At 40.5% G+C, this 19,318-nt stretch overlaps 1 protein-coding gene across 2 annotated transcripts in view; it reads left to right on the forward strand.

Moving 5' to 3' along the window:
• The window catches only part of zfyve28 (zinc finger, FYVE domain containing 28), a 225,231-nt gene that overhangs the window by 116,861 nt on the left and 89,052 nt on the right, over window positions 1-19,318 (forward strand). For both annotated transcript variants that reach the window (XM_043704078.2, XM_087974545.1), the window contains exon 6: window positions 13,703-13,792. In XM_043704078.2, the coding sequence (XP_043560013.2) occupies window positions 13,703-13,792 (90 nt within the window). The remainder of the gene's footprint in view (window positions 1-13,702; window positions 13,793-19,318) is intronic.

Consider the following 19,318-nt stretch of genomic DNA (forward strand, 5'->3'; position numbering starts at 1 on the left):
GCCTTACTTCCATTCACTTGCATTTCATTAGTAGCAAATTTCTGTGCAGCTCCCCATTCTTTTCTCAAAAACCCAGATGGTGCCAGTTGTGGACATGAAAGCCAATGTTGTTACCTGATGAAACAATTTGATTCTCTCAGCCCCATTGTCAGCACTATGCATGCTCCATGTACACTGTCATCCTCCACTCCATGTGTTGTCCATGTGAGTCAGCATTGCAAAATCACCAGTCTTTCAGAACCTCACTTCGAAGTTCATTGACACTGAGGTCTTAAATGCTCCTGCCAGGTTGCTTTGCATACATGGACATGTACATCTCATGTGACTATGCAACTATTTCAATATTTCCCATAAAGGAGTAGTGACCCCATTCTGAATAGATGCAGCAAGGGCTTGTGTCCAAGTGGGGCTGTAACAATGAAGCAGGCACTAGAGGGCTGCTTGCAATGTTGGTGACTTCAACCTTCAATTTCATTTATCAGGTGTCTTAAACACAAGAATAGCTGGCCAGTTTTTTCAATTAGTCACTGCAAATTTTGTGCAAATCCAAAAATATCCCGGGACTATCTTCAGCCTGACCCTAAGTAGACACCTGCTCTGTTTGTCAGAAATCTGGGACTTTTGACCAGTGTACAATAGGAGTAAATGTTTATGTTTATGGTGTTGGTTGGAGAGTTGCGCAGCACAGCACAATGAAATTTACTGAGCTAGCTGGATGTGGAGCATGTAGCATTCCCACATGCTTGGGGATGCACCATCTGATAGAGTTGAAGACCAATAGCCTTAATGATGTTCTTGTGCAGTGGCACATAGAATGTCAGTGGTGACAGTGGCTCAGAGCTATGGTTATGTTCATTAAATCTGGTCAAAACAATACTGTATATGCCCGGTTGTACATTTTGTTTTGGTGCAAAGTATGATTACAATACTGGTTATATTAGTGAACCAGTAATGCAAAGAATAAGTTATAATCCCAATGAGGCAATTAAAATTCAATTTTTAAAAGAATTCTGGAAATAACAGGTTGGAGTAAGTGGTGACCGTGAAGTGAAAGTAAAAACATAAAATGTTGGAAATTTTAAACAAGCCTGATAGCACCTGAAGTGAGCAAGTGAGATCATGTTTTAGGTCAGGGACTGTGAAGTGACTGTGAAACTGCCTTTTTAGAAAAACCTTCTGAAATTTCCAACTCTGAACTACAGGTCATTCTGTTATAATGCGACAGTTGTGTTCCTCTGCAACGTCACTCTAGAAAACCACACAATGGAAAACTACTATAGAAAATCGCTATACCCATTCAGTAGAAAGTTCATGTTATCCAGTGTCCACAATTCATCAACTGCATTATAGCCAACTCAAGTAGATGAAGCACACTTTGTATCAGACGACCTGTATATACAACTTGAGCCCCACCCCAGAATCTGAATTACGTTGCAGAAGTATTCAGCCCATCAAATCTGCAGTGACTGTCCAAATGACCAATTCTCTTAAAAGCCAAAAGAGCTGCGGCGGATGCTGTTAATCAGACAAAAATAGAAATTGCTCAATAGGTCTGGCAGCATCTTGTGGGGAGAAATCAGTTAACGTTTCAGATCAAGTGACCCTTCCTCAGAACTGAGTGTTTGTCTCGAGCAATTCCATTTTCTGATCTTCTCCCTGTCATCCTGCAATTTCTTCCTTTTCCACTAACAGCCTTTTGAACAGCCCGTTCACCTGGTTTCCTCCACAATTCCAATGGTACGTTCCAAACCTTAACCATTTAGTGTGTGAAATAGCTCTTGTTAATGTATCCCTTTATTGTTTCTTTGACAATGTACTGCTGTATCCCCTTGTTCTTTATTTCTTTGTAAGTTGCAACAGTTTCTCCATTTTGTCTAGGCCACTCGTGATTTTCAGTGCATCTATAGAAAATAATTTTGTCCAATATCAAACTTTGTAACTAAAACTTGTCATCCCTTGAACCATTATCTTGAGGTTTTTTTCACTCCTTTCAGTGCCTTCTAACCTAGCCTGAAGTGTGGCTCCAAGAACTAGATGAGAACAAGCAAGGGGTGGATTTTTAACTGCTCTTGAATAAAAAAAAGCCAGGAAAGCTCACTTGCTGAGAGTAAATGTTTTTGAACTGAAATTGTTGCTTTCCAGCCTTTAACAGTCAAGTCCAACATCAGATTTATCTAGTTAGAATCTCCCTTTATGCATGCCCTTCTGCATTTTCGAGAAGTATCAGTTTAAAGTGTTCATGTGGACGTGAAGCTTGACAAATACCCACATCCCCAAACTGAACCATTTACAACAGTTTTCAGCCCGAAGTGCCGAGTGAACTCCTTTTTAGAGGTCTCCATCAAAGATACCAGTTTGCAGCCAAATTGATTCACCATGTGATATCAAGAAATTGCACAGTGCTGCCAAGGCTGTGAGCCCTGACAATCTTACAGCAATAGATGAAGATGTGATCCAGAGCTTACCACAACCCTACCCAAGCTGTTCCAGTCCAGCTACAAGACTGGCAAACGCATGACAATGAGGGAAGTTGCCCAGGTATATCCTGCACACAAAAAGCAGGATAAATCCAACAAGACCAATTGCTGCCCATCAGTCCACTCCTGATCATCAGTATCATCAGAAAGGTGTCAGCAACAGTGCTACCAAACAACAGTTGCTTAGCATTGACTCTGTTTGGGATCAGCCAGTGCCTATCACCCTCTGACCTCATTACACCCTTGGATCAAACATGGACAAAAGAGTTCAGTTCCAAAGGTAATAGTGATTGCCTTGGCATCATGTCTCCTTTGACTAAGTGGGACATCTAGCAAAAATGGAGTCAATGGGATTCAGAAACCCTCCACTGGTTGGAATCATACCTGGCACATAGGAATATGGTTGTGGTTGATCAGTCACTTCAACTCCAGGCTATCTCTGCAGCAGTTTGTCAGGGTAGTATCATAACCATAGCCATCTTGGGCTATTTGGTCTAGGATCTTCCCTCTCTATGGAGTCAGAAGTGGGGCTGTTCACTTAGGAATTTGCAATGCTCAGTACCATTCATACTTTTCAGATACTGAAGTAGTCAATATTCAAATATAGATGGACAAGATCCAGGTTTGGACTGATAAGTTGCCAGTAATATTTGCACCTAGCAGTTACTATCTCTAGCAAGAGTGAATTAAACCACCACCCTTTAACATTTAATGGTATCTGTCTCTGACTCATGAGACCATAGGAAATAGGATTCAAGCCTTTGACAAGCTTCCGCTCGTCAAAGGTTAGATCACGTGGGAGTCCGGGTGAGCTTGCCAATTAGATACAAAATTGTCTTTATGGGAAGAGACTGGGTGGTGGTGGAAGGTTGCTTTTCGGACTGGAAGCCTATGACCAGTGTTGCTCAGGGATTGGTCCTGGGTGCCCTTTTGTCATGTATATAAATGATTTGGATGAGATTGTAGAAGGCATGGGGTTAGTAGGATTGCAGGGGACACTAAAATTGGTGGTATAGTGGACAGTGAAGGTTATTTAAGGTTACAAAGAGAACTTGATCAGTTGGGTCAATGGGCTGAGGAGTGAAGATGCAATTTAATTTGGATAAATGTGAGGTATTGCTTTTTGGTAATAAAAAGTAGGGCAGTGTTTGTGTAATGAATGGTAAGGTCCTGGGTAATGTTATAAAATAGAAGACCCAGGGTTCAGGTACATAATTCTTTGAAATTTGTATCATACGTAGACAGGGTGATTAAGAAGGCATTTGGCATTATTGCCTTCATTACTCAATCCTTTGTGTAGGAGTTGAGGTCAGAAGAGGCCTCACCAACATCATAGTCTAGATTAGAGTGGTGCTGGAAAAGCACAGCAGTTCAGGCAGCATCCAAGGAGCAGTAAAATCGACGTTTCGGGCAAAAGCCCTTCATCAGGGCTCACCAACATCATGTTGAGATTGTACAGGACATTGGTGAGGCTTCTGGCTACCTTGTGCAGTCTGGTTGCCCTGTTATAGGAAGGATATATTAAACCATAGCCATCTTGGGCTACTTGAGTGGGTTCAGAGAAGATTTACTGGGATGTTGCTGGGAATGGAGGGTTTGAGCTATAAAAATAGACAGAAAAGATCAGGACTTTTTTTTTCCCTGGAAGGGAGGAGGTTGAGGGGTAACCGTTATTAAGGGAAATCATATGGAGCATAGATAAGGTGAATGACCAGGGTCTTTTCCCGACTGTGGGCGAGTACATAGTTCGGGGCATATTTTTAAGGTGAGAGGAGAAAGATTGAGAAGGGACCTGAGGGGCAATTTGTTTCAAGTGGTTTGTGTGTTGAATGAACTGCCAGAAGTGGTGGATGCAGATACAGTTACAATGTTTAAAAGACATTTGGATATGTTCATGAATAGGAAAGATTTGAAGGGATATGGACCAAAATACAAGCAGGTTGGACTAGTTTAGTTTGGGAGCATGATGAGCATGGACTGGTTGGACTGAAGGGTCTGTTTCCATGCTGTATGACTCTAGATTGGGTTAGGATATATGGTCAGCATGGACAAGTTGGACCGAAGGGTCTGTTTTCGTGCTGTATTCTAACTCTAGATGCAAGCTGTTCATTCTCTCAAGCCTGCTCTGTCACTCAATAGGATCATGGCTGATCTGACAAATTTGAAGTCCACCTTCTTCCTCTTTTCCCATAACCCTTAGTTCCTCTACTGAACATCATGGGTGTGCTATATACTAGAAACTGAACTGGGCTGTCTATATAAATACTTTTGTCGTCAGAGGCTCAGAACTGTGCAGCGTGTAACTCAACATCTGTCTCCCCAAAGCCTGTCCATCATCTAGAAGACTCGAGTCAGGAATGTGATGGAAAACTCCCCACTTGCAGTTCCAACAACACTCAAGAACATCCAAGACAAAGCAGCCTGCTTCATTGGCACTACATCCATAAACATTCCCACTATCACCACTGTTCATTTTTAGTTGTGTGTATCATCTACAAGATGTGCTGCAGAAAGTTGACAAGGCTCTTCAAATAGCATGTTCTGTGTCCATGATCATTGCCACCTAGAAGAGCAACAGATACCATTGAAAACCACCCAAGACACTCGTTGTTCCTACAGCAAATGGGTTATAGTTTAGGAAAGTAGCTTGACACCATGAGCAACTGGGATGGGTAATAAATACTGGCCCAACCACATCGCACATAACTGAATTAAAAATCAATTGTTCATTCATTTTAACACCAGTTCCAGCACAGATTACAGCAGCGCTCTCGTGCCAATGTTTGATTTGCAATTGGTTCTATGCACAATATTAAATTTCTCTTATTTTCTATTTGTTCCATTTCTTTTCATTGATATAGAGCTACTACAATTGCCATATCTTAAATTGTTCTTCTGAAGATATTTTTTAATTGTCCCTTGTTCTTGGATCATATTCAGTCTACATCCCTTGCCAATTCATTAGCCAGTGAAAACAAACTTGATCTTGCCAAGCCACTTCATAATTCTGAAATCTTGTTTGGATTTGACCAAACTTCTGGTGCTCCATTGAAAATAAAACTTGAAGGTTGTCTCCTCCCTTGGCTTCATAGTATATTATTGCATCTCTTTCCTTAAATATTCCTGTACATTTTCAATGCACTCAGTGGTATGTCATTTTGATATTTGTTTTATGGGGTGACCAAAATTACGAACAGTGTGGCTTACATAATACTTATTATAAAGTCTACCCAGTTTTTGTGTCAATTCTCCTCTAAACATGATTGTCCCTGTGATACCAGCATTCAAATGATTTCTACAAAGACAAATGAGGAGCCTTCTGTATTCCTGCAAAATAAAAACAAAATTGCTCTCGTTCTTTGCTGACTGTTTCCCAGCTATTCCTTTTATCCCCTGTATTATCACTCACTAATCCCCCATTCTTAATTTTTAATAGTTTGTCTCTCATCTGACACCTTAATGTGCAAGTTCTAAAGATTCTGATATGCAATATCTGATGTTTTCCTCCTTTCTTATGTACCCCCCCCCCCGCCTTGTTATCCTTCAGCCTCTCTCCCAGGTTGCTTAGAATAGAATAGCATTTCACTGTCATGTGTACATTTCTTTTTTTAAAAAAAGTGCCAAGTTTTATAAGTTTCCATTACTATGGTGCCTAAATTAATGACAGAAGTCATAAATGAGAGACTGGGTCAAAGAAGTACAAATTCATCAGTTCAATTAGTGGCACCTGGGTTTGGAATATGCTAGAAAATTGGGTTGGAACCACCACGCAATGCCGGGCTGAGACCTCCATGCAGCACCACTGGGAAACCCAGAAGCCACCTCTGAAGCAAGGACGAGAACTCTGCACATGGACTAAACCTTCACACCGAGCTTCTGGAATACCCAGAAGCTGCCAGCGATGACTTCCACAACAGGATAAGACCTCCACGTGGGACAAGAATGCCTGTCCAGGCCAAGACCACCCCACTATGAGACCACCATGCCACGCCTATACTGTCATGCTGGGCGATCAGAAATCACCTCCTCTCTGGGTCTGGACCTGGAGACAACGTCTTTTGCTGAAGTTGTTAGAAGAAGGTGTGGTACCATTAATAAATGGAAACATTTTTTTAAAAACAGTAAATTGGATGGAGTCGACTAACTCTGGGCTCCTGAGCTGAGGAGCTTGCATATTGGGCTGCTACTCCACCATCATCTTGAAAATAAAAAGACTATATGGGCCTCCACTTTGTATGTTATATCATGAAATTTGCTAGTAAGATTCTCAATGCTTTTGTTGATTTTAGATCTTGTCACTTCAAGCGACTGTGGTTTTTCTCCTGGTATTCACCATCTAATACCACATTTTTATTCCTAATTGAAATGTATTTAACTTGAGGCTTGCATATCTCACTGCCAGCTTGATGTTCACACACTTTCCAAGGTATGAATCTGACCTAGGCTTATAATTCTGATTTAAAATGAACAAGCTTCCTATCTTGCACACCTGAAGTTTTAGTTATTTGAGTTGCACTATGAACCTAATTAGAATACAGCCAGCATTTCCTCGGGAGCACTCTTTCTTTGTATTTCACGTCATTGTAGATATGTCTTCACCTGCAGCCATTTAAATGTGTTATCAAAACAATTTGAGAGCCACCTTTTCATGAGCAAATGTTTGGTTGGGTACTCTGAATGTTTCCCATTCTAATGGGGTATCGTGATTCTTCGTTTTATTTTTTGCTGCCTGACGTCACATGAATAATTGACACCAGTTACTGTTTATATCATGCTTATATTTGTGGAATGTTACATTTTCACTCTCCACTTTGTCACTTTGATTACAAATAAGCACGCTTCCATCTGTGCAGTGTCTTGATGTCAAAATGCGTTATTTTTAGAATTCATTCTGGCATGAAATAGAATGCTCGTTGACTCTTAATCTCAACTGTTCCTTTCTGACTTGGATGGTCGAACTTACTTCATGTTTGGTGAAACTTGACAAGTTTTTTTATATATATAAAAAAATCTACAGGTTCAGATTGGGTCTGCATTTTGACCATTTTTGTTCTTATGATTAGCTTTCCAAAATGAATTACCACTAGATGTTTTATTTCTAGTGGCTGCATATATAAATGTAACAGTTTTCATCCTTTTGAGTTCGGTTTGTTATTTCAGTTGTTAAAAATAATCTAATGTAGATGGATAGTGCTGATCTGTTTCTATGCCAGTCACATAAAGGGCTGGTATGGAAACAACCTCTCTTTGACAGGTTACTGACACTAGTGCTGAGACAAGTACTGAATCGAGGGAATAACTTCCATCTGTGAGGACTCGACCTGTGTCCTGATAGAAAATTGGGATGTAACGAGCCATAAACTAGTATGAGAGTGAGAGGATGTACAGGAGATTAAATCAGCCTAAATATAAACAAAACAGGAAAGGTGAAAATGAGACAATATGCAAAATACGTGGATAGTTCAGGACTCAATAGAATTATGAAATATTAAATGTAAAATAGTTAATTTTGTATAGAGTAGTGGTCTCCAACATATTGATTGTGATTAACTGATCAATCATAGCCTTTACCGCTTGAACTCACTAGGCTTGCAGTTTTCTTTTCTTGAGCTGCATATCTGTTCAGTCTGTGCAGGGCAAAGAAAAGTGATTGGCAATGCTGCTATGCCCCACATTGAATGTTCAAACTGGAGTCCCGGAAAACCAATCCTATCTGTAGAAGCAACCTCCTGTGTCTTCACACTTGAAAGCAGCAGCAAAATTCTTGGTGTTATAAAGCCTACCTGCAGTGTGACCAGACTCTTACTGTACTCCTCCTCATGCACTCACAACTCTGGCCAAATTCACCTCTAAGTCCATTTACAAATTTGCTAATGACACTACTGTAGTGGGTTGGATCTCAAACAGCTACCTGATAGAGGTAGTTTGTGGTATTGTGTAAAGACAACAGTCTCTCCCTCAATGTCAGCACAACAAATGAGCTGGTCATCGACTTCCGGAAGTGGAATGGAGGACACATCCCTGTCTGTATCAAAGGTACTGGGGTGGAGGTGGCCAAGAGCTTCAAGTTCCTAAAGAGTAGATATTACCAACAATCTATCCCAGTCCATCCACATTGACGCTACAATCAAGAAAGCATAATAATCCCTCTACCCCCTCAGAAGGCTGAGGAAATTTGGTATGTCTTATCAATTTTTATAGATGCATCATTGAAAGCATCTTATCCAGGTGCATCACAGTTTGGTAAGGCAACCATTTTACCCAAGACTGCAAAAATGTAGAGTTGTGAACACTGCCCAGTCCATCACAAAAGCAGTCTTTCCTGCCATTCACTCCACTTACTTCCCACTGTCTTGGGAAAGTAACCACTACAATCAAAGACCCTTCCCACCCCAGTTGTACATTTTCCCATCAAGCAGAAGATACAAAAGTTTGAAAGTCCTTCCCAACATTCAAGAACAGCTACTTCCCCACTGTTATCAGACTTACAAACAGACCTCTCAATCTTAAAGTTGATCTCTCTCTCTCTCTCTCTCTCCACTTTGTCTGTAGCTGTAACACTGTATTCTGCAAACTGTTCTATTTCCCCGATGTACTTATGTAAGGTATGATTTGTCTGAATAACACAAAATATTTTTTGCTGTATCTTGGTATAGGTGACAATAATAAATCAAAAAGAAGCCAAAAATATGACTCCATTGGAAAATTAATTTCAGTTCATAAATATAGAATATCATCAGAGTAAGTCATAAAACGGAATTTGGAACAATATGTAGTAGTGGACAGTAACTTCAAGGATCATTCTTCCTTAAACACTCACTTCACATGAAGATAGTTGACGAACTGAAAGCTGTTTGAAATCTCAGTAGTTCTGTTTTCTCTCGAGCTGCATCAGAATGTAAGGCTCTTACTGAAACATCATTTCATGCCATATATCGTTGTCAGGTGATGAAGTGGTCACTGACTCTTTATTCAAAGAATTTAAGAGCAAAAAAGAAAAAAAAAGCAAGCCACACCTTGTCGCTTGGTGCTCCCTGATTGGAAGCCTGCGTGGAATATGTGTCCAAAGGACCTGAAGGACCATAAATGTGCAGGTTAGATGAGTTGGCTATGCTAGGTTGTCCCATAGTGTGCAGGCTAGGTAGGTTAGTCAAGATAAATGTGGGGTTAGAGGTGAGACTGGTCTTCAGAGATCCAATGCGCCGAATAGTCTCTATCTGCATTATAGAGATTCTATGTTTCCATGACTGTGAATGCTTCTCACGAAGTTAATTAAGTCTTTAAATTGTGCATGCAAAAACAAGGAGAATCTCCTCAGCATTTTGCTCCTTAAAGAAACAAACAATGAGCTGAGAATATCTCCAACATGTTTAAAGGGAACGTATTTGAGAAAAACATTTCAATTAAGAATGTTTGTGTTACAACTCTCACTGGAGTAGTGTGCTGGAAAAATAGCCCTGCTAACATCAGGTTTCTGCACCGAAGTGCTCCAGCTATAGGTATGTAGTTTGAAAAGTGTTGGCCAATGACACTACTAATAAAAATTCTAATACCTTAAGCCCCTCCCTTTTTAATTACTTACAGAACACAAAGCAGGTTATTGGACAGTGGGGAGAAACTGACAGATGAAGATGACCGTTATGATAAAACATGTTAAGAGACACAAAGTGGCCTACTTATTTAAAAAGACTGACTTATCAGCTAAAAGTCACAATTTACAACAACTGAGGCAGGAAAGATAAATGGGATTACTTGAGGTTTAAAGTTGGTTTTCACTGCAGCAAACACAGACTACTCCTGAGCTGGGGAAGAACTGAATACATTTTTTACTTGTTATCTCTCTGTGTCTCTGTCTCTGTCTCTTTCTGTCTCAGTTACCTGCCAACCAATTTCAGTTGTTGGCAGGCAAAAGGTCTCTCATTGGTCTATAGACTAGTTATCAATCAACTACTTGTTGCCAAGATGAGCTGCATGTCTACACCCTTTGGTTCCAAATTGTCTGCAACTCAGCTTTCAGTTACTCCATTTTCCGTTATTCAAACAGTGCTTGGTAGAGTTTCACCTAACTTCCTTTTAAAACATGCAGCCACCCTTTCAAATACTAATTTTAAATCACACTTTCTCATTTCAGTGATCAGTTTTTTTTTAGAAAGCAAAATGGAGAAGTCCTTACATTTGGTGCAAATGTGAACTTTGTTGCATTTTGCAGAAATTATCTTGATTCCCCTTCTGTCAATTATTGCTGTTACCCACCAAGCGTGTATGTAAGTTATAAAGTAAGATTGTAAACCTGATTCAGCCAGAGAACTTCAGCACCACTTGTTTAATTCGGTTGTTGGCAAAGTCTATGCTTTCTCTGGTGAACTAAACCTCCATGCTGGTATGAAGTTATTCAGTCAGATTGGTCCTTTAAAGAGGACTTTTAGATATAATGCCTGAAACCATTGTGTTTCAGCTATCAAGGAATAAAGTGTGCAATGACCTGTCAGACAATGCACGGTTGCTTGAGTTCGGACTTTTTACAGACATAACATCAACACAGAATCGGCTGAACCAAGAACTGCTGGGAAAGAGACTTCACGTACATGGTCAATGCTGTGATTGCATTCAAATTGAAACTGGATCTGTCGTCCTTCCAATTTAAAGAAAAAAAATGCTGCAACACTTCCCAAGTCTGGAGAAATACCGGGGGAGGGGGGAAAGGGAGGTGGGAGGGGGAGGGTTGAGGTGGTTTGTCAGGAATTAGATATGATAGTGCAAACTGTGTTTGACTTAAATCCATTCTTTCAAGTAAGCATTTGTCAGTTTGCTACCAAATTTCATCAGGTTTTTGGTTTACAAAGCATTGGAGTTGAAATGGAGCTAATTGCTATGCAAAATGATATTGAATTGAAAGTCTGATTAAGGAATAGCAGTCTTTGAGGCTTGAGACATTGGTTTACGGAGAAAAATACCCACTCCTCTCATCCTGTGTTTATAAAGTAAAAGATTACTTTGACTCCAGATACTCCAGTAAGATAGTGTTCACCCAAATAAAGGTAATCTGTCCAAGTATCACACCCACCTCCAGAGATACCCTTTCAATGGACTGTAAATAATTCATGGTCTTAAACCATAACCCAGACTTCAGGGCACTGGCAGATAATGTACAGTTGCAGGTAACACATTGGGACTTGATAGTATTAGGTAGAGGGTTAAGGGCCTCTTGATTGCGGAGTGACAAACTAACTATCGAGGTCTCCTTGCAGTCTCTGTAACAATATCTGTTATGCTAATGTAACTTGTACCTGATTGCTATTATGAAATATATTGCATCTTGTGTAAGACAAGAAACCTTTAGACTCCCTAATGGTTTTCCTTTGCCATATTGCCAAAAGCCTAACCTTAATGGAGACAGCAAGTGTACCTTACAACAACCAAAACTTCAGCTAGCTGAAGTCTAAATGATGCTCACAGTAGTCATCAGAAAATTTAGTCTATCTGCACCACGCTAACAGTGAAAAGTCAAGTAAGAAGGGCTGCTATAGAAGTTGAATTCACTGCATAGCAATGCAGTATCCATAATGAAATACGAGGACTAAAAGCAATAATGTGTTGAAGAACCAGACATGCAAGAATTAGAGACATGACTACAACAAAATTGGGCATGGAAATTAAACATTGCATGGTGTATTGTTTTTAGGAAAGACATACAGAGAAAAGGGAGTATCTGCTCTTGTTGGGGAAAGTGTAAAGGCAGTAGACGCAAGTGACATAGTTACCAGCAAGCTGCATCTTTGTATCAAGCACAGTGCCAATAATAGAGAATTAAATGAATGACTGTTTGTCTTGTTTTCGATAGAATGGGTTGACAAGAGGAGGTTGACCAGAATGTAATGCCCCTTTTTAATAAGTTAAAATGACTCATCACAATCTGTTTACCTTTTTTGAAATAAGTGAACTTGAGTTCAAGTGATCACCCTGATTTTTCAGATTGCGTGCACCAGACTGTAGAAAGGAATTCCTTTGTTCATTTGGAAACGCTGCCAGTCAGAGTGGAATGTGGAGTTTGCACTGTATAGAATCATAGAATAGCAATAAAGCAGAGGGAGCTATTCAGCCTGTCACCTGTCTGCTGTCTTCAACAAGTCAGCTCATCCCACTCCATTCCTTTATCCAGAGTCCTGCTAATTCTTTGTCATCGGATAATTATTCCATTTCCTTTTGAAAGCCAGAGGTTACGTGAAGAAAATTGTTTTTAAGCAGTGACTAGTTGGATCCAGGAATGCACCGAGAGTTGAAAGCAGACCATCTGATAACGATGGTATTAAATAGGTGTTTACAATACTCTTTTCTAAATACTTTGGTTTGTGATGAACCTCAAAAGATATTTTTGAGGCATTGGAATGGAGCAAGATAATGACTTGTTAGTGTACAGCTGTTCAGCAAAAGAAATGTTTTATCCAGATTATAAACTGTATTTGTATTTAATAACGATTTGTTAAAATCAAAAGTAAGCTGAATTTAGGGGTTTTTTTCTTTTTTTTTAAAGCTACTGATGGATTTTATTTGCAGGTGAAATTGAGATGTTTTGTAGTGAGTTGGTGCTATGTAACAAGTTGATTTCCATCTTAAGAAAGTATTATTTTCATTTTAGAATCGTGATCAAATAATTTAGGCATTTTTCTAAACCTTGGAGTGGAGTATAAGAGACAGACACCATTTCAACTAGGTATCGCTGGCTTTAAGAAGAGCTGATGAATTCCTGACGAAGGGCTCATGCCCGAAACGTCGATTCTCCTGCTCCTTGGATGCTGCCTGACCTGCTGCGCTTTTCCAGCAACACATTTTCATCACTGGCTTGAGCAGCGTTTCTTGCCCTTCCTTATTAACTTTGAGAAAGTGCGGATGAGCTGCTGACTTGAGCCACCACTGTTCATGATAACTTGAGGAGTGTAGTCATTGTGCTGATCGTGATTTGAGGATTGTGGATAAATGTTGATCAAGACTCCACATGGGTCCTATCATGAAGTTTGAAGATTTCCCAGAATTGGTTTACAAGCGTTGCCAAGGATTGAGATTCAGTTAAGGACTAAGGGATGGTCAAATAGCAGTATTTAATTTAAATCTTTGTGTGAAGAATAAGTTTCGAGTGATGTTTCTGTTGTACATTAGAGGGAAATTGTTCCATTTGTTTTAGAAACTGATAATTTATTACAAAAGTCTAATTCTTCAATTATCTTTAGGGCCTTAAAGCTTGGATATCTCACACAAGATTTGATTGATGACTACGAGCCAGCATTAATGTTTACAATTCCTAGACTGGCTATTGTCTGGTATGTACAAAGACATTTTTTCAAGTGTATTACAATTACATAATCCAAATCTATGTGTGAAGTTCTAATTTAGTGGGCTCAGAAAATAGTCAAGCTACCATCTGCATTTGATTATATTGAGCTCAGGCTTTCCTTGATCTTCTCATTCAGCAAAAGCAATTTTACTTTATCTAGCACCTTCCTGTCAAGTCCTGTGGGTCAACCAGCCAACCAACAGTCAGACTCTGCTCTTCCAGATGAGAAAAATCTGAAGTCAAGTGCATTTTGTTGTTCCAGTGCACCATTTAGCATATAGATGCGAGACAAGAAGAGGCAAATTTGAATCTGGTTGCTTGCATGCCTCTTGGTTTGAAGAGCAGTGCATGTTGAGTACACATAGAACATAGAACATAGAAGAATACAGCGCAGTACAGGCCCTTGGGCCCTCGATGTTGCGCCGATCCAAGCCCACCTAAACTACACTAACCCACTATCCTCCATATACCTATCCAATGCCCTCTTAAATGCCCATAAAGAGGGAGAGTCCACCACTGTTACTGGCAGGGCATTCCATGAACTAACGACTCGCTGAGTGAAGAACCTACCCCTAACATCAGTCCTATATCTACCCCCCCTTAATTTAAAGCTATGCCCCCTTGTAATACCCGACTCAATACGCGGGAAAAGGTTCATACTGTCGACCCTATCTAACCCCCTAATCATCTTGTACACCTCAATCAAGTCACCCCTAAACCTTCTTTTCTCTAGTGAAAACAGCCCCAAGTGCCTCAGTCTTTCCTCATACGATTTTCCTTCCATACCAGGCAACATCCTGGTAAACCTCCTCTGCACCCGTTCCAATGCCTCCACATCCTTCCTATAGTATGGCGACCAAAACTGCACACAATATTCCAGATGCGGCCGTACCAGAGTCTTATACAACTGCATCATGACCTCAGGACTCCGGAACTCAATTCCTCTACCAATAAAAGCCAGTACGCCATATGCCTTCCTCACCGCACTATTTACCTGGGTGGCAACTTTCAGAGATCTGTGTACATGGACACCAAGATCCCTCTGCTCAACCACACTACCAAGTATCCGACCATTAGCCCAGTACCCCATCTTTTTGTTATTCTTCCCAAAGTGAATCACCTCGCACTTAGCTACATTGAATTCCATCTGCCACCTTTCTGCCCAGCTCTGCAGCTTCTCTATATCCTGCTGTAACCTGCCACATGCTTCCTCACTGTCAACAACTCCTCCGACTTTCGTGTCATCCGCAAACTTGCTCACCCAACCTTCTAACCCCTCTTCCAGGTCATTTATAAAAATGACAAACAGCAATGGTCCCAAAACAGATCCTTGCGGAACACCGCTAGTGACGGCACTCCATGAAGAAACTTTGCCATCAACTACTACCCTCTGTCTTCTTCCATCCAGCCAATTCCTAATCCAAACCTCCAACTCACCCTCAATGCCATATCTCCGTATTTTCTGCAGTAGCCTACCATGGGGAACCTTATCAAACGCCTTACTAAAATCCATATATACCACATCTACCGCTTTCCCCTCATCAACCTCCTTCGTCACCTTTTCAAAGAATTCAATAAGGTTTGTGAGGCACGACTTGCCCTTCACAAAACCATGCTGACTATCCTTGATCACATTATTCCTATCTAGATGTGCATAAATCCTATCCCTTACAATTCTCTCTAAGACTTTGCCCACAACAGAAGTGAGACTCACCGGCCTATAGTTACTAGGGCTATCCCTACTCCCCTTTTTGAACAAGGGAACCACATTTGCTATCCTCCAGTCTTCTGGGACTACTCCTGTAGACAAAGAGGACATAAAAATCAAGGCCAATGGCTCTGCAATCTCCTCCCTTGCTTCCCAGAGAATCCTAGGATAAATGCCATCAGGCCCAGGGGACTTATCTATTTTCACCTTTTCCAGGATTTCCAACACCTCTTCTCTACATACCTCAAAGCCATCCATTCTACTTATTTGTGCCTCAGTATTCTCATCGACAACAATGCCCTGTTCCTGAGTGAATACTGAAGAAAAGTATTCATTCAGTGTCTCCCCAATCTCTTCCGCCTCCACACGCAACTTCCCCCTACTATCCTTGACTGGACCTATTCCTACCCTAGTCATTCTTTTATTCCTAACATACCTATAGAAAGCCTTAGGGTTTTCCCTAATCCTATCTACTAAGGACCTTTCATGTCCCCTCCTTGCTGCTTTTAGCTCTCTCTTCAGGTCCTTCCTGGCTACCCTATAACTCTCAATCGCCCCAATTGAACCTTCACGTCTCATCTTGAGATAGGCCGCCCTCTTCCATTTAACAAGGGATTCCAATTCCTTATTAAACCACGGCTCCCTCGCACGACCCTTTCCTACCTGCCTGACAGGTACATAATTATCAAGGACACTCAATAGTTGCCCCTTGAACAAGTTCCACATATCATTTACACTCTTGCCTTGGAGTCTACTTTTCCAAGCCACACATCCTAAGTCATGCCTCACCGCATCATAATTTCCCTTACCCCAGCTATAATTCTTGCCCTGTAGTACACACTTATCCCTCTCCATCACGAGTGTAAAAATCACCGAATTATGGTCACTATCCCCAAAGTGCTCACCTACCTCTAATTCTAACACCTGGCCTGGTTCGTTACCCAGAACCAAATCCAGTATGGCCTCACCTCTTGTTGGCCTGTCTACATATTGTGTCAGGAAACTCTCCTGCACACATTGAACAAACACTGGCCCATCTAACGAACTTGAGCTATAGCTTTCCCAATCAATATCAGGAAAGTTAAAGTCCCCCATAACAACCACCCTATTACTGTCACTCATCTCCTGAATCACCTTCCCAATCCTTTCTTCAATGATTCTAGGACTATTAGGAGGCCTGTAAAAGACTCCTAACAGGGTGACCTCACCTTTCCTATTCCTAACCTCAGCCCAAACTACCTCAGATGGCAAGTCCTCATCCATCGTCCTTTCCACCACTGTAATACTATCTTTGACAAGCAATGCCACACCTCCCCCTCTTTTACCCCCACCTCTAAACCTACTAAAACATTTAAATCCCGGAACCTGCAACAGCCAATCCTGTCCCTGTTCTAGCCATGTCTCCGTAATAGCCACAACATCGAAGTCCCAGGTACCAACCAACGCTGCAAGTTCACCTACCTTATTTCGTATACTTCTTGCATTACACCTTGTGGAAGATAGAGACAGCAAGTGTAGGACAAAATTTAGTGACCTAATAATTTTAGCAAAGTTACTTTGGCCTGTAAATTATATGGGATATTGCAATACCAGTGTTGTAATCTGAAATTTTATTCTTGTTACAGAGATACTTACTTTAGACTATAAAATGTAGGAGCAGAAGTAGACCATTCAGCCCATTAAATCTTCTCTGTCATCCAGTGGGATCATGATTGATCTAATCATCCTCAACTCCACTTTCTTGCCTTTTCCCTATATCCCTTGATTCTTTTACTGATTCAAATATGTCTATCTTGGCCTTGAATCTGTTTAATAACTCCGCCTCTGCAACCCTCTGATTCACTTTCCTTTTGACAGCAGAAATTCTTCTCATCATGCCTTATCGGTGTGTTGTCACTTTGAGATTAAGCCCTCTAGTTATACACTCTCCCACAAGGAGCAACAGCCTCCCTACGTCTGTCAAACTCCCTAAAATTCTCAGGGTTCTGATGAACAGTCACAGGACTCGAAACATTAACACTGTTCTTCCCACAGATGCTTCCAGACCTGATGAGTTTCAGCAGTAATTTCTGTTTTTGCCCTTCAGAATCTGTCATGTTTGAATAAGGTGTTCTCTCATTTTTCTAAACTCCAATGACTACGGGTCTAACCTACTCAACCACTCCTTGTCACAAGATGTCTCTAAACTTGGAATTTAACCAAGGTCTGCCTCCAATACCATTTATTTTTCCTGAGATAATGGGACCAAAACTGTTCAATCTATTCTATTGTGATAGCCAACAGAATTTTATGCAAGCAAGCTGTGTTCACCCTATTATTCTGCAATTTAATTTTGGGGTTCTTGAAATTTAAGTTTGCTGTAAATAGATTGCTTCTATTCCTGATATTTACCATGTGTTTTGGAAAACATAACTGGTTTAGAACTACATAATACTTGCTCAAAGAAATCCATGTGATTTTGGGCACCAGCAAACCAGTGAACAGAATGAGTATAAGAGGAGAGCGAGAACAAAATGTACACTTTGCTTCACTGTCGAGCTTAAAAGTATGCAAGAAAAGTAAACGCCTATGCTTGAAGGATCAGAAATCAACTTATTTGGCAACAAAACCACAACGAGATGAAAATCGATCAAAATAATTGGCTTATCTTCAGTTTCATGCTTCTGAAACCAGCTTGTGCAGCCGTTATTGAGCATATGAAAATGATGCATGAAAGTAGGCCATTTAGTCTATTGAGACCAGCCCAAGGCTGCCATGGTTCAACTTAAGCATGTTATGACCTCTATCTAACTTTCCACATGTCCCCCTAATAAACTCATCAAGGATGTTGGTGCTGAACATGGAATATTGCTGGCCATTCTGGATTCCTGGCATTAGCATGAAGCATTCTTGAGTTGGGTGCAACAAGACACACACACAGAATAGCAAAATGTGAAATGTTGATGCTTTGAGATCAATAGAAAATTAAAATAGCTTACTGGTCAGGTAGAATGTGTGATGACATCAAAATAGGGTTAATGTTTTTGATGGCATAGGTTGATATTCGGACTAATATGCATTACAGAAGGAAACCGTGCTGCTTCAGTGTGATCATTTAAATTTTGAGAGAGTGTCTGCTTCTAGTGGATATTTATTAACCCCTGCTGGGAGTATATTTTTGTGGCAGAAGAAGGCTTAGCTAGACTAAATCTGCCAACACTGGTTTTCTTGATGGCATTCTGTTCCCATGTATTTTTATGGGGAAATGGCAGCAATTTGGCATTAAGTCAAACTGCACAGAGCTGATGCAGGCATGTTAGGCTGAATGGCTACCACCTACTCCGTAATAACTCTGAGATTTGATGACCTACTATGGCATTAATGTCTTTGGGGAATTGTTGAGAAATCTGTGGGATCAGCCTTAATTGCATTTGCTACTTGTTGTGCTGTAGCTTGTTCAACCACTGTTCATCCATATTTGTCAGGTATTGGTTCTGGATGTTAGAAATTATAGATTGCATGACTGTTCTAATATTTGCTGAAAACCATTATGACTTTATTCTGTTAGTAAGTCCCCTGGATTCCACACTTGCCTGACTTCAAAGATAAAAGTGATTGGTTCCAGTTAGAACAAAAAGAGTTAGGTAGTCTGGTCCAGTATCTTAATAATCAGCTGAATTCATGTGCTATGATATAAAGAAAACTGTTGCAGAAGGGTTAAAGGATTCCCATGTGATACAGTTAGATAATAACACCATAAATGAATCAATACAAAGCTATATCCCATCCTTGAGACTTAGAGAACTGGTTTCAAGGTTTTTGGGG

This window comes from Chiloscyllium plagiosum, unplaced genomic scaffold, assembly GCF_037043375.1.
Source record: "Chiloscyllium plagiosum isolate Xiang-an unplaced genomic scaffold, Cpla_swu_hap1 HiC_scaffold_2, whole genome shotgun sequence".
Lineage (NCBI taxonomy): Eukaryota > Metazoa > Chordata > Chondrichthyes > Orectolobiformes > Hemiscylliidae > Chiloscyllium > Chiloscyllium plagiosum.